This window comes from Aristolochia californica, unplaced genomic scaffold, assembly GCF_029961685.1.
Source record: "Aristolochia californica isolate CCGP_79_NKW_82.1479 unplaced genomic scaffold, dmAriCali1.0.hap1 SCAF_9, whole genome shotgun sequence".
In the NCBI taxonomy this organism is placed as follows: Eukaryota; Viridiplantae; Streptophyta; class Magnoliopsida; order Piperales; family Aristolochiaceae; genus Aristolochia; species Aristolochia californica.
In genome coordinates, this window is record NW_027182290.1 from 22,975,147 (window position 1) to 22,993,444 (window position 18,298).

The following is an 18,298-nucleotide window of genomic DNA, read 5'->3' on the forward strand; positions in this document are numbered from 1 at the left end:
GAGAAGGCAAACTTCCTTTCTCTAAAAAATAATTGTTCTACTCATAAAACTTAGGAGATCCATGCCTTCTCGAAGTGGTTGAGTTATCCCTTTTATCTTTCAGTTTTATTAAATCATTGTTATTATGATTCTTAAACTCGAATAAAATCGAATCCAAATTTAACGACATCATTTGTTATCAAAGCAAGGTCTCTAGGAAATGCCAAAAGGGAAAGGCGTATAGGACAAGAAGGGCTTAAAGTTAGAGTTTAAATGGAAACCCTTGTAATCAAAGATCCCAGCTTCATTCCACTTTGACTCAGCGTGAGAAGAAGTTTAGGCAAAAACCCTAGTTCCAATCAGATTTTCGTGTTGAGTTTCATTGGGTAAGGGATGAAGAGTAGAGCTCACCACATTGTTTTACTCCATATTCTCTTTTTACTCAATTAGGGAGGGCGAGAACTGAGAAAGACAACATTGGCACATCAATTGTTCGACAAAATTATTCAACATGGCTCACTCTTACAACACACGTCAAGGCACAACAAAGTCAACTTCCATGCACTATGATGGTTATGATGAGAAAATTAGTATTGTGGAATGAAATATTGAATAGTTCAAGCTATTCATGGACGAAGGTCACAGGCATGTAGGAGCTATTGAAAGGTAAAGAGAGAGAGAGCTAAGGGGGTTCTCTAACAATGACTTCCGGAGATGGGGCCACTATGAGAGAGTAAGCACAAATCATAAATGTTTTGGCATTACAGCACAAGGACTTGGGTCCCTAAATATGGGTTTCCCCTAGATTTTTACATGCATGGTAATTAACTCTCCCTTAACTTATGTATGCATTGGTCGTTGTTCTAACGTATTCCTATTTGGTGTATACTAACTCTCATTTAATCTATGCTATAAAATAAAAAATTAAAGGAATAAAAGTAAATAATTATTTTTGTATTGTAATTGGGGACTTAAAGGGCAAAACTATAATTTATTCAAAAAATTGAGTACAAATAGGAGTCTAGCGTGAGAGAAGCCAGACCTTTTCAAAGTGGTTGAGTTATCCCTTTTGTCTTTATTAAACCATTACTATTATATTCTTAAACTCGAATGAAATTGAATCCAAATTTAACCCCATCATTTGGTATGAAAGCAAGGATTCTAAGAAATGTCAAAAGGGGAAGGCGTCTAAGAGGAGATGGGCTTAAAGTTAGAGTTTCAATGGAAACCCTTGTAATTAGAGATTCTAGTTTCATTCGGTTGTGACTCGGCGTGAGGAGAAGATTAGGCGAAACCCCTAGTTCCATTGGGACAACAAATTTTCATGTTGAGTTTCATTAGGTAAAGAACGAAGAGCAGAACTTGCCACATTGTTTTTCTCCATCATATTCTCTTTTCACTCAATTAGGGAGGTGAAGAACTGTGCAAGACAACATTGTTCCAACTTACACATCAACTGTTTGACAAAATTATTCAACATGGCTCACCCTTACAACACATGCCAAGCCACGACAAAGTCAATTTCCAAGAATTGTGACGTTTATGATCAGAAAATTACTATTGTGAAATCAAATATTGAACAGTTGAAGCTATTCATGGACAAAGGTCACAATCATGTAGGAGCTATAGAAAGGTAAAGAAAGAGAGTCGAGGGGGTTCTATAACAGTGACTTTGGGAGATTAGAACCCATATGAGGGAGTAAGCACAAGGGTAATGTGTGGCAAATATCCAAAAGTATATTGGTAATGAAGAACCTACTAGATGGGTGAAAAAAGTGGACAAGGTTTTTGACGACATTCAACATAAAGTTGTCTTGGCCATTTTTACATCGAAGGAGAGGTGTTGCCATGGTATTACAACAATAATGGTTGAAAGATGCAGTTCATGCAACATGAAGTTGAAGGGTTCAATAAAAAATTTAGTAGGTCATTGTGTTGTTAGTTATTGGTAACACACATAATTTTATTTGTGGAAAACTCGAAAAACGATTGAATATATGAGACACAAACAATGAATATCTTTGTTGTTTAACTATGAGTAAACAAGTGGACTTATAAGTCTGAGGTAAAAATATTACAACAAAATTTTATATTTTACTTGTTAGGGACATAGATTTACAGCTATAAACAAATAATAGATGAAACATGTAATGGGTATTCCATTAACTGTTTCGTTTAATATACCTTTTATTATGTTCCGTTTAAACAAATGATAGATGAAACAGGTAATGGGTAAGTTGATCCAAATTCATAAATGGGTAAATATTTTTCTTTAATATCCTTTTATAATTAAACAAGTAAAATGGATAATTAGGTAATCAGATAAAATTGTCATCCATACACAGACCTGGTGCTTGGGCTACAATGTTCCAGGGTTTGGATATGTGTAGTTGGAATGTCATGGACCCCTTATTTGAATATGACCATGGCAATGATGTGGTGCATTGGAAAATAGTTGACTACCAGTCTCAGGGGGGACTAAAATATCTCTTGAATTGGTCTCACTTTTTACCTTAGAATGTAAGAGTTTTCCTCCACCATAGGTGAGGAACATGATCTTCCAAATGCTCTTTCTTTGGTTATTTCATAGAACTCACAACCCTTGTTTAACCTCTAAATCAATTCCTAACTTTCTTATTACTCTTACCCCTTAAATAGGGTTCACCCTTACAATGTTTAAGATAAAATATTACAAAAATACCCCTATAAATGAAATATTCCAAAAATGCCCTTGTGGCCTATTAATTCTTTACCTGAAATAAAAAAAATTAATTAAAGAAAAACTATTAAAATAATAATGTTACTGCATGCATAACACTCTATTTGATAAATGAAGGCACTATTTTCGATAGTCTCATGAGTTGCTCTTCTAGTTGCAATTCTGCCTTGAGGGTCACCAACGATTTGTTCTAAAGGATGATCAGCCATGAACTTAGTGCACAATGTAAGTTTAGAAGAAAATGAAATACAATGAAAAGTACTTTCCTTGGGGAAAGTGAGATGGAATGTAAAGTACTTGTTTGTATTAGTGTGCGCAATGGAAAGTGTAGTGTAAAGTACTTGTTTGTGTTAGTATGCGCAATGGAAAGTGTAATGTAAGGTACTTGTTTGTGTTAGTGTGCACAATGGAAATTGTAGTGTAAAATGAATATAGATTCTTTATTAAATAAAATATTTTGATATATCTGACTATCATAAAATTAAATTAATATTAGTAAATTAATATTAATATTATATCTGACTATAATATATTAAATATAATAATTAAAAAAATGCTTACTTTTATAATATTAAAATTTTAATAAAATTTTAATTTTGTAATATATAAATATGAAATAATTATACAAATATCGTACTACATAGCGTACTACACAAATATCGTAATAATAAAAATAACAATAATACAAATATAACTCAATCATCTTTTTAATAAAAAGAAATATATCTGTTCATACAAAAGTACAACACAAAGAAATATATCTGTTCATAGAAAAGTACAACATAATATTCAATAATTTTGCCACATTTGAATTGCTAAAACATCTCAATAATATGATGCTCTTGCAGATTGTACTGCAGACTCCTTCTGAGTACTTCTTTGAGTATCCACATCATCCTCAACATCATCACTATTATCACTATCTTCAATATCACTTTCATTGTTAGCTTCACAATCTTCTCCACCAAAATCATCACTTGAATCATCTTCTTCATCTTCAAATAAATCCATGTGATCTTCCATGCTTATATAATTATGCAATACACAACAGGCAATCACAATGTTAACCTGGACATCAAAATCAAAAGGAGGAGCATCTTTTAATATCTTGAAACGAGCTTTTAAAGCCCCAAATATACGCTCGATAATGTTCCATAAAGATTAGTGTCTTCGGTTAAATAATTCTCTTTCATCCGTAGGAGTATTATTCCCAAACTCTTGCAAGTGATAACGAGTACCTCGATAGGGAGCCAAGAACCCAAGAAGATTTGCATATCCAGCCTCTAGCAAATAATATTTGCCTACAATAAAATATATATCTATTATAATCTAAAAAATATATAAATTTAAATAGACTATATAGAGAGAAACGATATTTACCTTCAGGAACATAAATTTTATCTCGTCTGGTTAATGTTGACTTCAATACATGTGAATCGACTGCTGATCCCTCCCATCCAGCAAGTATATATGTGAATTGCATGTCAAATGTACATGCTGCCATTACGTTATGTGAGAGAAAACTCTTCCTGTTCCAGAATCTTGTTTGTTGATCAAATGAGATATGTGCTTTAATATGAGTACCATCGATGACACCAATACAATCCTAATAAAAAAATCATTAATACAAATATATATTTTTATAGTAACTGAAAATTATTCATCAAACGACTTATATTTACCTTAAAATATGGATAATAGATATCACTGTTCAAAATCTTTGAATGAGTACGTCTTGAAGGTCGCTTGATGTAATTAGATTGTAGTCTGATAATAGCTTTTAACACCTTGTTAAAATACTTACTAATTGTCCAATTGTTATGGTCCCTAGCCATGGATCTAGTAACTCGGCGAGTTGAATATGAATCCAGCACTGTTAGAGGGTTTCTTAACACGTTTTTGTGAAAAGAAACTATCTTTTTCTTCCCTCACACGTTATAATTGAAAAGGAGTTTCCTTTTCTCAATTATAGATGCAACCAGCAAGTTAAAGGACTGTTTAAGCACTCAGATATGAAACCCCTCTTTTATGATTCATGTGAAGAGGGTTTTACTTGCTGTAATTACTCAAGAACAACCCCTTTCCCTTTACTAAATTCATTCCCCTTGAAAAGGAGTTTCCTTTTCTTAATTATGAATGCACCAATTCAAGCAAGAGACTGTTTTAAGGATACAATTATGAAACCCCACTTTATACCTCACATCAATGAGTAGGGTTTCTGAATTCATGCAACTACCAATGCTGAATGTAAAGAGGGCAGTCTCTAGCTCTTCTAAACTCGGAAAAGATAGATAAAAATACCTCTTGAAGACCTCCTTCAATTCAGCAACTCAAAAATCCCTTTCTTGATGCTAAGACTCAACCAAATCCTCCTTCCCTCACTACTGGTTCGTGGAAGAGATGGATGACTATTGCAGCATGGAAGAGAAGGCTGATTCCTCCTCCTTTTCCTTCCAAGATCTCCTCAAAGACTCCCCAATGGATGCAGCAAACCCCCAAGAGAGTTCACACCAAGAACCCTAGAATAGAGAGCCTAGAAGGAACCTAAATTACCCTAGTTTATGCTAATTCCGAACTTGCTTTATTTCTCCATCCTTACCCCTTAAATAGGGTAATTAACATCAACATAGGTTAGGGTTATTAAACCCAATTCTACCCCTACCTTTAAGTCTTATTACAAATTAATAAAATTCGAAATTAAAAGCAACATAAATAATAAAAGTAAAGTAGATGACTCAGTCTTATTGAGTCCATAACACCAATTTGATCTTTCAAACATCTCTGAGGTGACACTGTAAGATTGTTGTTGACAACAATGATACAAAAATATGCAAGCTGTTCTTCCACAGATATTGTCCTTGTATCAAATAAAAGTCCTCTACTTTTCAAGATTCCAGCCAACTTGAGAAAAATAGTTTGATTCATCCTATACACTTTTCAAAATTTAATAGGTGATATTTCTAATGCTTTCTTTAAATATCGTGGACCACCCATATGATAAGAACGTTGTACTTGCCTATTACAATTGTTTAAGTATGAATGGACAAGGACAAGTATAACTGTATAAGCTGCAAAATAAATACATAAATTCTCCCTATCTGGTAGATTATCATTGGGTACCTATAATACTAGACATTGAATAATGAAAACATGGTTCAAACACATTCATAATTGAACATAAATACTCAATAATCAATGTCATTCATAAAAAACCAAATGTGTCTCGTAAATATAGGTTAAAACTGTCAACATTTGTATAAGTCTATTACATTGCATTGAATTTAGCCATCAACCATTTATATAGATCTTCTGGTTTCATCTTCATAAACATATCCTTCTTAGCTTTGGTGTCGAGCAACTCCATGGCATAATATTTGACTTCTATGGGCAAGTTAGGTAATGCCTTAAGTGCTTCGAACCATGGTTTCATCGACTAAAGATGTCTCTAAGGGTTGATGACATATTGTTAATAGCCTCAACGATCCTGTTAGCATTTTCAACTAATGGTTCGGATCTCTTTCTACGCCGAGTAGAAGAAGTTTTATCCCCATCATTGCTTGGTGTTTTGTTTTTTGGAAGAGCAGCACTTGGAGACTCTATAATGTTGGGTGTTGGGATCTCCTTGAATGCATCATCTTCATCAATGTCATCAATCATTGTCCCTTCTACAAAAGTCGAAAGGTTATCATCTGACTCCACGCTTGTGTGACTCGCTTTCCCTGCAGCCATAGTGTTTCCAGCCACAATAGCCAATTTGTCATAGAGCGGACAACCTTCCCGCTTATACTTGTCGGCATCTCTATGGATCTACATGAAAATTTATCGTTTAAAATACTAAAAATCATGATTAATAAAGTAAGAAACATAACATTCCATGTTACAGTTACAAACCTTTATATAGTCTTGCCACACTGTCTTACTAGCAGTGACTTTCTGGGTTGTTGGATCCCACCCCAAGCCGCTAGTATTTAGGCATGTACTCACAACCATATACGTTCTTTTCCAAGTCCTCACGCGGTTTTTCAACTGTTCTACTATTTTTTGGTTTGTTGCGTCCATATTGGACATACTGACACAATCGTTGAAAACTTCGTGTTTCCAAACTCCATTGGGTAATTTGTTACCCATATTGACTTGATCAATGAGCAAATCAAGAATTTTATCGTCTTCGTTAGACATCCATGTGTCGTATGACCTCTTTGTAGTGCTATCCATAATGTCTTTACCTTTCCTCCTTCCAGCCATCTAAAACTCATAACAAGTAGACAATGAAACATAGAGCTTACGAAAGAGCCAAAAACTTCACACATCAGTAACAATTTCCATTACCTTGTTATTTTTATTTCCCAATGTCCAAAGTCCATGTGGGAATGAAGTCACAAGCAAACAGTTCATATACAAAGTTAAAACCTTCATACATAAAAGGATAAGAAACTTACCAGAAGAGCATCACTGATTCACACAACATAGTTGTTGGAGCCATATCTCCTTAATAAGCCAATTTTTTCTTTTTAATATAGTTGGTGATATGAACTCACACTAGTTGCCAAGGTCAACAAATTTCTACTTTCCTAGTTGAACTAATTGACTAGATAGACTAGTTTGTTCACTTATCAATTTATTTTTTCTGAATCAATTTTAACAGGAGTCAGCAGACAATATGTGTTTAAAAAAAGTCTTTTCCAATGGGGACCCTAGGAAGATACACACCTATGGCCCGAGGATTGAATTTATTCTAATGGGGACCTAATTTATGAACAAATCCAAAAATCCAATTGATAACTTCGTTTATTATCACGTGGTTTTGCATCAACATCTACTCCTCCTTTTCTGTCCAAAATAGGAACTGAAAAACAATGTTTGAACTCGAACAATGAGAAATGGAGCAAAATGCCCCTCTTCTAGCCCCATATTTTTTTTTTTGCCTCTCAACTCCTGTGGGGAATCATATTATTAATTATATGATCTTCCTCTGACGCTCAAACAAGAAAAATTTCTAAATGCAGAGCATGACATTGTTAACCAACACGAAATATTTCTGATGAAAGATGTCTAAGAGAAAACTCCAATACTTCAATAAATACGTCTAATCGAGTCGAAGAGGTTGCAGAGAGGGGAGACTGGTTCGGCGACGATCGTCGATGCTGGAGATGACGAGAGGAAGAGAATAAAGCATCGGGGAGAGGTCGCAGAGGGGGCGATTGAAATCACCGATGGTCGCGAGTGAGAAAGGAGTCAGAGAGATTGTAGAGAGAGGGGAGAGGTCTCGCCGAAGGTCGTCGGAGCTGGGGACGGCTAGAGGAGTGTCGGAGATAAGGTCGCAAGGTGATTGAAATTGTCCAAGACAAGCGAGCGAGGGAGAATTTTTTTTTCTCCTAAACCCTCGTTCGACAGATGCTCCTCCCTGACAACGAGATGTGTTTGAGCGATGGTAAGTGAAATCCGAGCTTGAACTCTCGGATTTTACTTACCATCGTTTTAAGCCTGAAACGGGGGAAAGCGAAATACAACTATATTTCACCTTCCCCCGTCACTTACTAAGAGCACTAACGGGTTTTGGCCCACTTTCCCCAACTTAAGTGAAATACATTTCACTTACTGAGCGCACTAACAGGCCCATCGTTCTTTGGCTCCATAGCTCTTCTCAGTTATTCAGATCAATTGGGTTCTATTCAAGATTTTGGTCTTGAGGTTGAGATCTCGGGGATTAATCAAATGGGTTTCCCTCTTCGTCATCAAATATTGGAGTTGGAGTTGGATTTGGCAAATCGGATTTGACAAACTCAACATGAACTGACTCCTCTACTCTTATAGATGTCTTGTTATAAACTCTAAAAACCTTGCTATGAGTAGAATAACCCAAGAAAATTCTTGTATCAGCTCTAGAGTCAAAATTCTCTAACTTTTCCTTCAGTTCTTTTAATATGAATACTTAACATCCAAAGGTTCTAAAATATGTAATGTAGGGAAGGGGGCGCATATACAACTCATATGGATTTTTGTTGAGAAGTGGCATTATGCTTCCTCGAGTAATGATATAGCATGCGGTATTCACAACCTCGGGCCAAAAACTATGTGGCATGTTGTATGGATGAAGCATAGCTCTAGCCATTTCAATTAAGGTTCAATTTATTCTCTCAACAACACCATTTTATTGAGGAGTTTCAAGAGCTGAAAATGTACGATCTATACCATGTTTTGTAAAATATTCCTTGAAAAGTGAGTTTTTAAATTCTCCTCCATTGTCAATCATAATTTGATAATGTTATAGCCTTGTTCCTTTTCAACTTTTTTCACATAATTTAACAAAGGAAAAAAAATCATCATCCTTGTGGGCTAGGAAATGTACCCATGTCAATCTTGAATAGTCTTTTACCACCGTTAGGGTGAAGCACTTCCCATTTAAGCATAAGGTTCAGGTAGGTCCAACTAAATCCATGTGGATTAATTGGAGAGGGCGATAGGTTGGAACTACATTTTTAGATTTGAAAGAGGTTTTGTGTTGCTTTCCTAGTTGGCAAGCATCACTAGGTTTCTCTCTTACAAACTTTTTATCCGGTAGTCCTCTCACTAGGTTCTTTTTCACTAATTTGTTCAAGGAATCAATTCCTATATGTCCTAGTCTCTTATGCCATAGCCAAGATTCATCAATTTTTTCACCCAAAATAGATGGTACTAGTTGAGGGTATATTGACTATGTTAGCAACATAGAGATTTCTATTTATAGGCCCTCTAGAACTAGTTCATCATTTTCATTCTTTACTAAGCATTTGTCTTTTTCAAATGAAACCTTATTTCCTTTATCACATAATTGACTAATGCTAAGTCATGCATCAACCCTTCAAGGTAATAAACATCAGAGATGAAAGAGGTTGAGTTATCGATTTTACCAATTCCTTTTATGGTACCTTTGCTATTCTCTCAAAAATTAACATGACCTCCATCTTTGGGATTGAGTTAAACGAACTTCTTTTTGTTTCAAGTCATGTGCCTTGAGCAATCGTTATCCAAAATCTAAACATTTTTTGGTGCCTTGGCTCAAAGACATACACCATAAGAGATTTAACCCTCAGAGACCCATTTAAGGGTGGTTCCCTTTGGGATAACATTTCAGGTGTTGGGCGATTTGGGCTTCCAAATTTGTTTACCCAAGTTCTTTTGGGTTACTACAACCTTTTTGAATGATTTGGGTACCCAAGATTGTTTGATGTCATTTTCATTCTTAACTTTACAAATGTGGGCATAGTGACCCAACTAATTACAATAGAGGAATCTAGTATGAGGAATGGGTGGCACTGATGTAATTAGTTTATATTTTTTGTTTCTTATTCATTCTTATTAGGGTGAAGGGTATACTTATAATATTGATACTTTTGATACCTATAAATATAGCTTATGGGGGAGGGTTTGGACTAAGTCCAAAATCCTAATTTTGTTCCTCTTCTTTCCTTCACGTACTCTTCTCTTCTCTCTCTTGGATGTGTATCATATTCTTTTTGCTTTCTTGTTCCTCCTTCCTTCTCTTGTTTGCTTAATTTTACCTATGGAATCCTAAAAATCAACATGGTATGTCAACTTTGATTTTCAGGACTCCATGACCTAATCTCTTTGCTTGGTTCCATAGCCACACGAGATGGGCAAGCCAAGATCAGATATCTTGTCTCCTTTGCTTCAATTGATCAAGGAAGTGAAAGTGCTTCCGGCAAAAGAGCTTGTTTAGTTTTCATGGCAATTATTTTAGATTGGGTGTAAATCACTAGTTCAACAATTATCATATCGCATCACTTGCTCTGTTTCAGAACTCATTTAGTTATGGAGATACCTCAGCTTATTATTCGGTTCAACTTATTATTGGCCGTCAATTACTCAAATTGAGCTTATTAATTGGGGCACAATTTCTGATGGACTTGTTGCGGATTATTTTGTGTCCTTAAGGACTTCCATTATTTACCAATTATTGTTGCTATACAACTGCACATCTAGTACAATTTATTTAGGCACTGGCCCATTTCCGCTATTGTTATTGTGTCTCTTTGATTGAGACATAATTTTTGAAGAAGAACTCTCTAGTTGCTTGCCACCATGTGATTTATTTTTCTAAGAAATTCAAATTCTGTATCAAACGAATCAATGTCGACAACAATCAGCAAATAATGAACCCAAGGCAAGCAATCAAGGAGTTCTTCTACTAAAATAATATCTCAATAAATGAGACACAATAATAATAGTGAAAATGGGCCAATGCCCAAATAACATGTACCAAATGTGCACTTGTATAGTAGCGGATAACCGATAAATAATGGAAGTCCTTAAGAGTAAAAAGGACATATGAAATAATCCGTAGAGAGTCCATCAAGAAGTTGTTTCCCAAGTAATAAGCTCAATCCGAGTAATAGACTACTAATAATAAGTTGAACCGAATAATAAGCTGAGGTATAACTTCATAACTAAAAAAGTTATGAAACCCAACGGGGGAAGCCAGATGTTAATTGCTGAATCAAAGATTTTCACCCAATCTGAAATAATTACCATGAAAACTGCACAAGCACTTTCACTTCCTTCATCAATTGAAGCAAAGGAGATTGGTGACTATGGAACCAAGCAAAGAGATTAGGTCATGGAGTCCTTAAAATGACAGCTCTGACACCATGTTGATTTTCAGGATTCCATAGGTAGGTTTAAGCAAATGAGAAAGGAAGGAGGAAGTAGAGAGAATATGATATACATCCAAGAGAGAGGAGAGAATAGTACATGAAGGAAAGAAGATGAAAAAAATGAAGGTTTTAGACTTAGTCCAAACCCTCCCCCCATAAGTTATATTTATAGGTATCAACAGTATCAATATCAATATTATAACTATATCCTTCACCATAATAAGAGTGAATAAGAAACAGAAAACGTAAACTAATTACATCAGTGCCCCCTAATCTTCCAACACCCTCCCTCAAACTGGGAGGTATTGGCAGTGATCCCAACTTGAACCAAATAACATAGATATAGTAATAAACTACTCCATCATGTTGTCCCAACGCCGGGCACCGACTCTCAAAGGGTATAAATGGGTGGTAAAACATCAGTCAAAACTAGCCTAAAAGGATTTCGAACAAATATAGTGATAATAATCACTAAAGTGGTTAATATCTATCATTTAAAAGATGGCGATAAAAGACCCATAGGTACCAATAAAAAAGTACAATGGGTGGTGCTTGTCCTTCACAAGACAAGGATAAAAGACCCATGAGTACCAATAAAAAGTCTCAATGGACTTAAAACACCCATATATATAAAAAGGATCAACCCTATCAATGCACCAAAAAAGGTTGGCCAAATGACGTAATTGAGAGTCGAATAAAGGATGGTAGGAGGAAGGTTGCCAAATAACCAATGGATAATGAGTAATGAGGAAGATAAGATGTTGAAGCCACCATGTGATTTATTTTTCTAAGAAATTCTGCATCAAACGAACCAATGCCTACAATAATCAGCAAATAATGAACTCATTTACCTCATTTACCCAACCATTTTTGGTGTGTTCCTAGGGTTGGTCTTTCTTATTTATATAGGTATTTAAAGTCTATTGAGACTTTTTATTGGTACCCATGGATCTTTTATCCGTCTTGTGAATGACAGACATCACCCACTCTACTTTTTTATTGGTACCCATGGGTCTTTTATCGTCGTCTTGTGAATGACAGACATTACCCACTTTAGTGATTATTATCACTATATTTATTCAAAATCCTTTGTCGTTGGTTTTGACTTATATTTTTTCACCCATTTTTACCCTTTGAGAGTCGGTGCCCAGTGTTGTGACAACATGATGGAGTAGTTAATTACTATATCTATGTTATTTGGTTCAACTTGGGATCACTGCCATTACCTCCCAACTTGAGGGGGATTTTTGGAAGATATGATGTAATTAATTTAAATTTTTTGTTTCTTACTCACTCTTATTAGGGTGAAGGGTATACTTGTAATATTGATACTTTTGATACCTATAAATATAACTTATGGGGGAGGATTTGGACAAAGTCCAAAACCCTAATTTCTTTCCTCCTCTTTCCTTCATGTACTCTTCTCTTCTCTCTCTTGGACGTGTATCATATTCTCTCTATTTTCTTCTCCTTCCTTCTCTTGTTTGCTTAACCTTACCTATGGAATCCTGAAAATCAACATGGTATTAGAGCTGTGATTTTTCAGGACTCCATGACCTAATCTCTTTGCTTCAATTGATCGAAGAAGTGAAAGTGCTTCCGGTGAAAGCGTTTGTGCAGTTTTCGTGGCAATTATTTCAGATTGGGTGCAAATCACTGGTTTAGCAATCATCATCTGTCATGACCTGCTCAGTTTCAGAACTCGTTTAGTTACAGAGTTATACCTTAGGTTATTATTTGGTTCAACTTATCATTGGCAGTCTATTACTTGTATTGAGCTTATTACTTGGGGCACAACTTCCAGATGGACTCTTTGTAGATTATTTCATGTGTCCTTATTACTCTTAAGGACTTCCATTATTTACCGGTTATCCACTGCTATACAACTGCACATTTGGTACATGTTATTTGGGCATTGGCCCATTTTCACTGCTATTATTGTGTCTCTTTGATTGAGACATTATTTTTGGAGAAGAACTCCTTGGTTGCTTGCCTTGGGTTCATTATTTGCTAATTGTTGTCAGCATTGGTTCTTTTTATGCAAAATTTGAATTTCTTAGAAAAATAAATCACATGGTGGCCCCAGCATCTTATTTTCCTCATTATCCATTATCCATTGGTTATTTGGCAGCCTTCCTCCTACGATCCTTTATTTGACTCTCAATTACCTCATTTAACCAACCCTTTTTGGTGTGTTTCTAGGGTTTGTCCTTTTTATTTATATAGCTATTTTAAGTCAATTGAAACTTTTTATTGGTACCCGTGGCTCTTTTATCCCCGTCTTGTGAATGACATGTATTACCCACTTTAGTGAATATTTTCACTATATTTGTTCAAAATCCTTTGTGGTGGTTTCAGCTTATGTTTTATCAATCATTTCTACCTTTTGAGAGTTGGTGCCCAGTGTTGGGACACCATGATGGAGTAGTTTATTATTATATCTATGTTATTTGGCTCAAGCTTGGAACATTGCCATTACCTCCCATCTTGAGGGGGAGTATTGGAAGATATGATGTAATTAGGGTAGCAGTGATGTAATTAGTTTATGTTTTCTGTTTCTTATTCACTCTTATTAGGGTGAAGGGCATATTTGTAATATTGATACTTTTGATACCTATAAATATAACATATGGGGGAGGGTTTGGACTAAGTCCAAAACCCTAATTTCTTTCCTCCTCTTTCCATCACGTACACTTCTCTTCTTTCTCTTGGACGTGATTCGTATTCTCTCTGCATTCGTCTTCCTCCTTCCTTCTCTTGTTTGTTTAACCTTACCTATGGAATCCTGAAAATCAACAATTCTTAACTTTACAAACGTGGGCATAGTGACTCAACTGATTGCAATAGTGGTATCTAATATGAGGAATGGGAGAGAGCTTATTTTTCTTTGTTTTGTTCTTCCCAACTTTCCTCTTGGGTGTTGATTTGAGAGAGAATTTTGACTTGTTGTTCTGAGTTTAAGCTCTTCTTCTCAAAAGCAAGTCTATCACATGATAAATTGTCTATCAATCCACTTCGTCTTGAGACATTAGTTATGTGTTTTTCATTATCCTCCTTCAAGATAATTAGCTCTTCCTTGAGCTTTGCAATCTCGTGTAATTGAGCATTGCATTTTTTATACTTATTTAGACTATGAATGGATTTTTCCAAAAGTAATTCAAGTTCATGCTCATTGGCTGAGTCGCTTATCTCTTCGGAAATTGTAGACTAATAATCATGTTCTTTAAAAGCCATGAGTCCTACGTCACTTTTTTCTTCTTCGAAGTGGTTACACTCTTCCTCCATTTCATCCCAAGTTGAGATCAAAACATTCTTCTTCTTGTTCTTTCGATCTTTGTTTAGGGATGGGGGTTCTTTCTTCTAACTTAGGACATTTTTTCCTTCTATGTCTAGGTTTACCACACTCAAAACAAACATCAATTTTCTTTTAAAATTTGTCATTTTGCCTTTTGAATTGGCCTTGTTTTAAGTTTTTCTTCTTCCTATGGACTCTTTGAAGATGTCTAGTGATAAAACTTATTTCATCTGAGCTCTCTTCACTAGAACTCCTTAAGAGCAATGTTCTTTGTTGGAAGATATGAATGAATTGGGGTGTCATTAATGTAATTGTCTTATGATTTCTATCTTTTATTCAGTCCTACTAGGGTGAAGGCTATTCTTATAATATTGGTATTTTTGGCACCTATAAATAAATTTTAAGGGGGAGAGTTCAGACAAGTCCAAAAACCTAATCTTCCTCCTTTTTTCTCCAAATGTTCTCTCTCTATCCTCTGACATCTCTCTCTCTCTCTCTCTCTCTCTCTCTTATCTCTTCTTCTTTCTTCTTCCTTCTCTTTTTCATTACCAAATATCTTAAGGCTATGGAATCCCGAGAGTCAACATGGTATCACAACAGTGCTATTCGGTTTTTAGGAGCTACTCAAAATGTTTTAGATGTTGTTTGGAGAATGATTAATATGCTGATGTGTTAGCCTATCATGAATTTCTAAACAAACAGTATGAAATTCATTCAATAAGAATTAAACGGAAGCCCAAAATCTTACCTCTATCCATTCGATCAAATTCTGTAAACTTCACCAAGTTCTCTCCGTCTGGGTCTTCCGCTCTCTGATCACTCTCTCTAATGGTGTAAACTAAAGGTTTTTCAAGTGAACGAGATTGGGGACCAAACCTCTATTTATAAGTCAAGCTCCCATCAAGCTTATCTGCTTCTGTAACTGCCAATGGGAGGACGTGAGTCTTAAACCTCCATGGACGTGGGAACGTGGTCTTCCGAAACGTCACCACGTTCTCCATGAAAGACGATGGCTGATTGCTTCCGAAACTGAAAGGAAGTTGGACCAACCTCTGGAGTTAACATTCTCCCACTTGGTCCACACTTCTAGTGTAATCTGAATCTCATCGATAATCTGAATTTAAGTCATAAATACATGAATCATGGCGATAGGTCCTCTGATAACGAGTATTACCTTCCATGTATTACAATGTATTTATTTCTTATACTTTATGAATAAACCCTAAGTTTATTCTAGGTCCAACACAAATGATTTTCTCAAAATTAAAGTGCACATAAATATGAGAAAAACATCACAGTAAGTAAGAATTTTACTAAAATAACATTGTTCATACAATGAAAACTTACATAATGGAACCAAGTCCCATATTCACAACATGATCCTTGAATTTAAACGGTAGCATGCACTTAGTCAAAGGATCAGCTATCATTAATTCAGTGCTGATGTGCTCAATAACCACTGTTGAAACTAGTGCGCTAAAAGGCTCGAACCTTCTAGGAAAGCAACCCCACGGATCTTATACAAGGACTGGCCCGGTCGATACAAACAAATATTCCAACGCTCCCCCACACGGGGAAAACCCCATGGAAAAATTCAACAAAAAAACCTGGACAAATTCACCCAAAAAAATCGGACAAATTCTAGGAAAAACCCAGGACAAATTTGGTGGGAGCGAGATTCGAACTCAGGACCAACCTGCTCTGATACCATGTTGAAACTAGTGCGCTAAAAGGCTCGAACCTTCTAGGAAAGCAACCCCATGGATCTTATTCAAGGACTGGCCCAGTCGATACAAACAAATATTCCAATAACCACTTTCTTTTCTTGAATACATTCCCTTATGGCCAAATACTTTACGTCGATGTGTTTACTTCGACTTCCTCTATTGTTGTTCTTGGCCATAAAAATAGCAGCTGAATTGTCATAATACATTCTCAATGGCCTAGAGATAGAATCCATAAAGCTAAGCTCAGAAATGAAACTCTTAAGCCATACACCACGTGAAGTAGCCTCAAAACAGGAAACTAACTCGGCTTCCATAGTCGACGTGGCAATCAAAGTCTGTATGGCACTCCTCCATGATATTGCTCCACTGGCCATCAAGAAAATGTATCCTGATATTAATTTGCGAGAATCAATACAACCATCAAAGTCAGAATCTGAGTAACCAATGACTTCTAGATTGTTTGTCCGTCTATACATCAGCATGTAGTCTTTAGTTTCTTGAAGGTACTTCATTACTTTCTTTGCAGCTCTCTAGTGGCCTAACCCGGGATTACTCTGATATCGCCCCAACATACCAACAGAAAATGTAATATCAGGTATTGTGCAGACTTGAACATACATTAGACTTCCGACAGCAGAAGCATATAGAATGTCCTTCATTTGTTCCCTTTCAAGGTCGTTCTTCGGGCATTGGTTCAAATTGAACCTATCACCCTTCACAATGGGAGCTACACTTGGTGAACAATCCTTCATCAAAAATCTCTCTAACACTTTATTAATACAGGTTTCCTAAGACAGACCTAAGATACCTCGAAATCTATCTCTATGAATCTTAATGTCAATGGCATAAGATGCCTCACCCATATCCTTCATATAGAAATTGTTAGAGAAAAATTGTTTCACCTCATGTAGAAAGCCTTTATCATTGGTTGCTAGCAAAATGTCATCCACATATAAAACAAGAAAACAAATTTTACTCCCACTGACCTTCTAGTATATACATGGATCCATAATGTTTTCTAAAAAACCGAATGAAGAAATTACATTATGAAATTTCAAATACCATTGGCCGGATGCATGTTTGAATCCATATATTGACTTTTTGAGCTTGCAAACCAATTGCTCACCATCACTAGAGGGGAATCCTTTAGGTTATTTCATGTAAACTTCGTCCTCTAGATCTCCATTGAGAAATGTCGTTTGCACATCCATTTGTTGCAACTCTAAGTCACAATGGGCTACTAAGGCCAAAATAATGCGCAAAGAATCTTTCTTAGAGACAGGAGAAAAAGTTTCCTTGTAATCGATTCCTACTTTCTGAGTGAATCTCTTAACAATGAGTCTTGCCTTGTATCGTTCAATGTTGCCTAATGAGTCTTTCTTTGTTTTAAAGACCCATTTACATCCAATGGCTTTAAATCCACTAGGCAACTCAACAAGATCCCAGACTCCACTACTCTTCATAGAATTTATCTCTTCCTTCATGGCATTGTATCATAATTTTGGTTCTTTACAACTAATGGCTTCTGAAAAATACTCGGGATCATTTACGACTCCAATGTCAGATTCTTGCAGATACACAATATAATCATTAGGAATTGCTGATCTCCTGAGTCTAGTAGATCTTCTTAATGTTGAACCATCATTTTCCTAAGAAGTATGTGGTTCAACTAGTTGTTCAAAAGTGCTTGGCAACTCTTGAACGACCTGATCCACTGGAATGACATCAGCATTTAGTGGAACTTCAATGAGTGGTTGTGCAACACCAGTTTGTACTGGAGGGGTGTTATAAACTATAACCAATCTTTCACTTGAGGTAGAAGGCTGAAATTTTAAATGATCCTGCTCAGAAACTATGTTCTGAGTTGGATTGCTCCCACTAATCAAGTCATTTTCAAGAAACTTTGCATTTCTTGATTCCAAAA

At 35.8% G+C, this 18,298-nt stretch overlaps 1 protein-coding gene across 1 annotated transcript; it reads right to left on the minus strand.

The window, feature by feature from the left end:
* Window positions 1-3,523: 3,523 nt before the first annotated feature.
* Window positions 3,524-4,202, minus strand: LOC137940661 (uncharacterized). The gene is made up of 3 exons (XM_068785808.1): window positions 4,079-4,202; window positions 3,937-3,999; window positions 3,524-3,816 (listed from the first exon to the last, which is right to left on the minus strand). The coding sequence occupies exons 1-3, from the start codon at window positions 4,200-4,202 to the stop codon at window positions 3,524-3,526; spliced, it is 480 nt and encodes a 159-aa protein (XP_068641909.1).
* Between the last annotated feature and the right edge of the window lie 14,096 nt (window positions 4,203-18,298).

Coding starts and splice junctions, on each gene's coding strand:
- LOC137940661 (XM_068785808.1), bottom strand. CDS start 4,202: ATGGCAGCATGTACATTTGACATGCAATTCACATATATACTTGCTGGA. Junction 4,000..4,078: donor TAAAATTTATGTTCCTGAAG/GTAAATATCGTT, acceptor ATTTTATTGTAG/GCAAATATTATTTGCTAGAG. Junction 3,817..3,936: donor GTTCTTGGCTCCCTATCGAG/GTACTCGTTATC, acceptor GGGCTTTAAAAG/CTCGTTTCAAGATATTAAAA.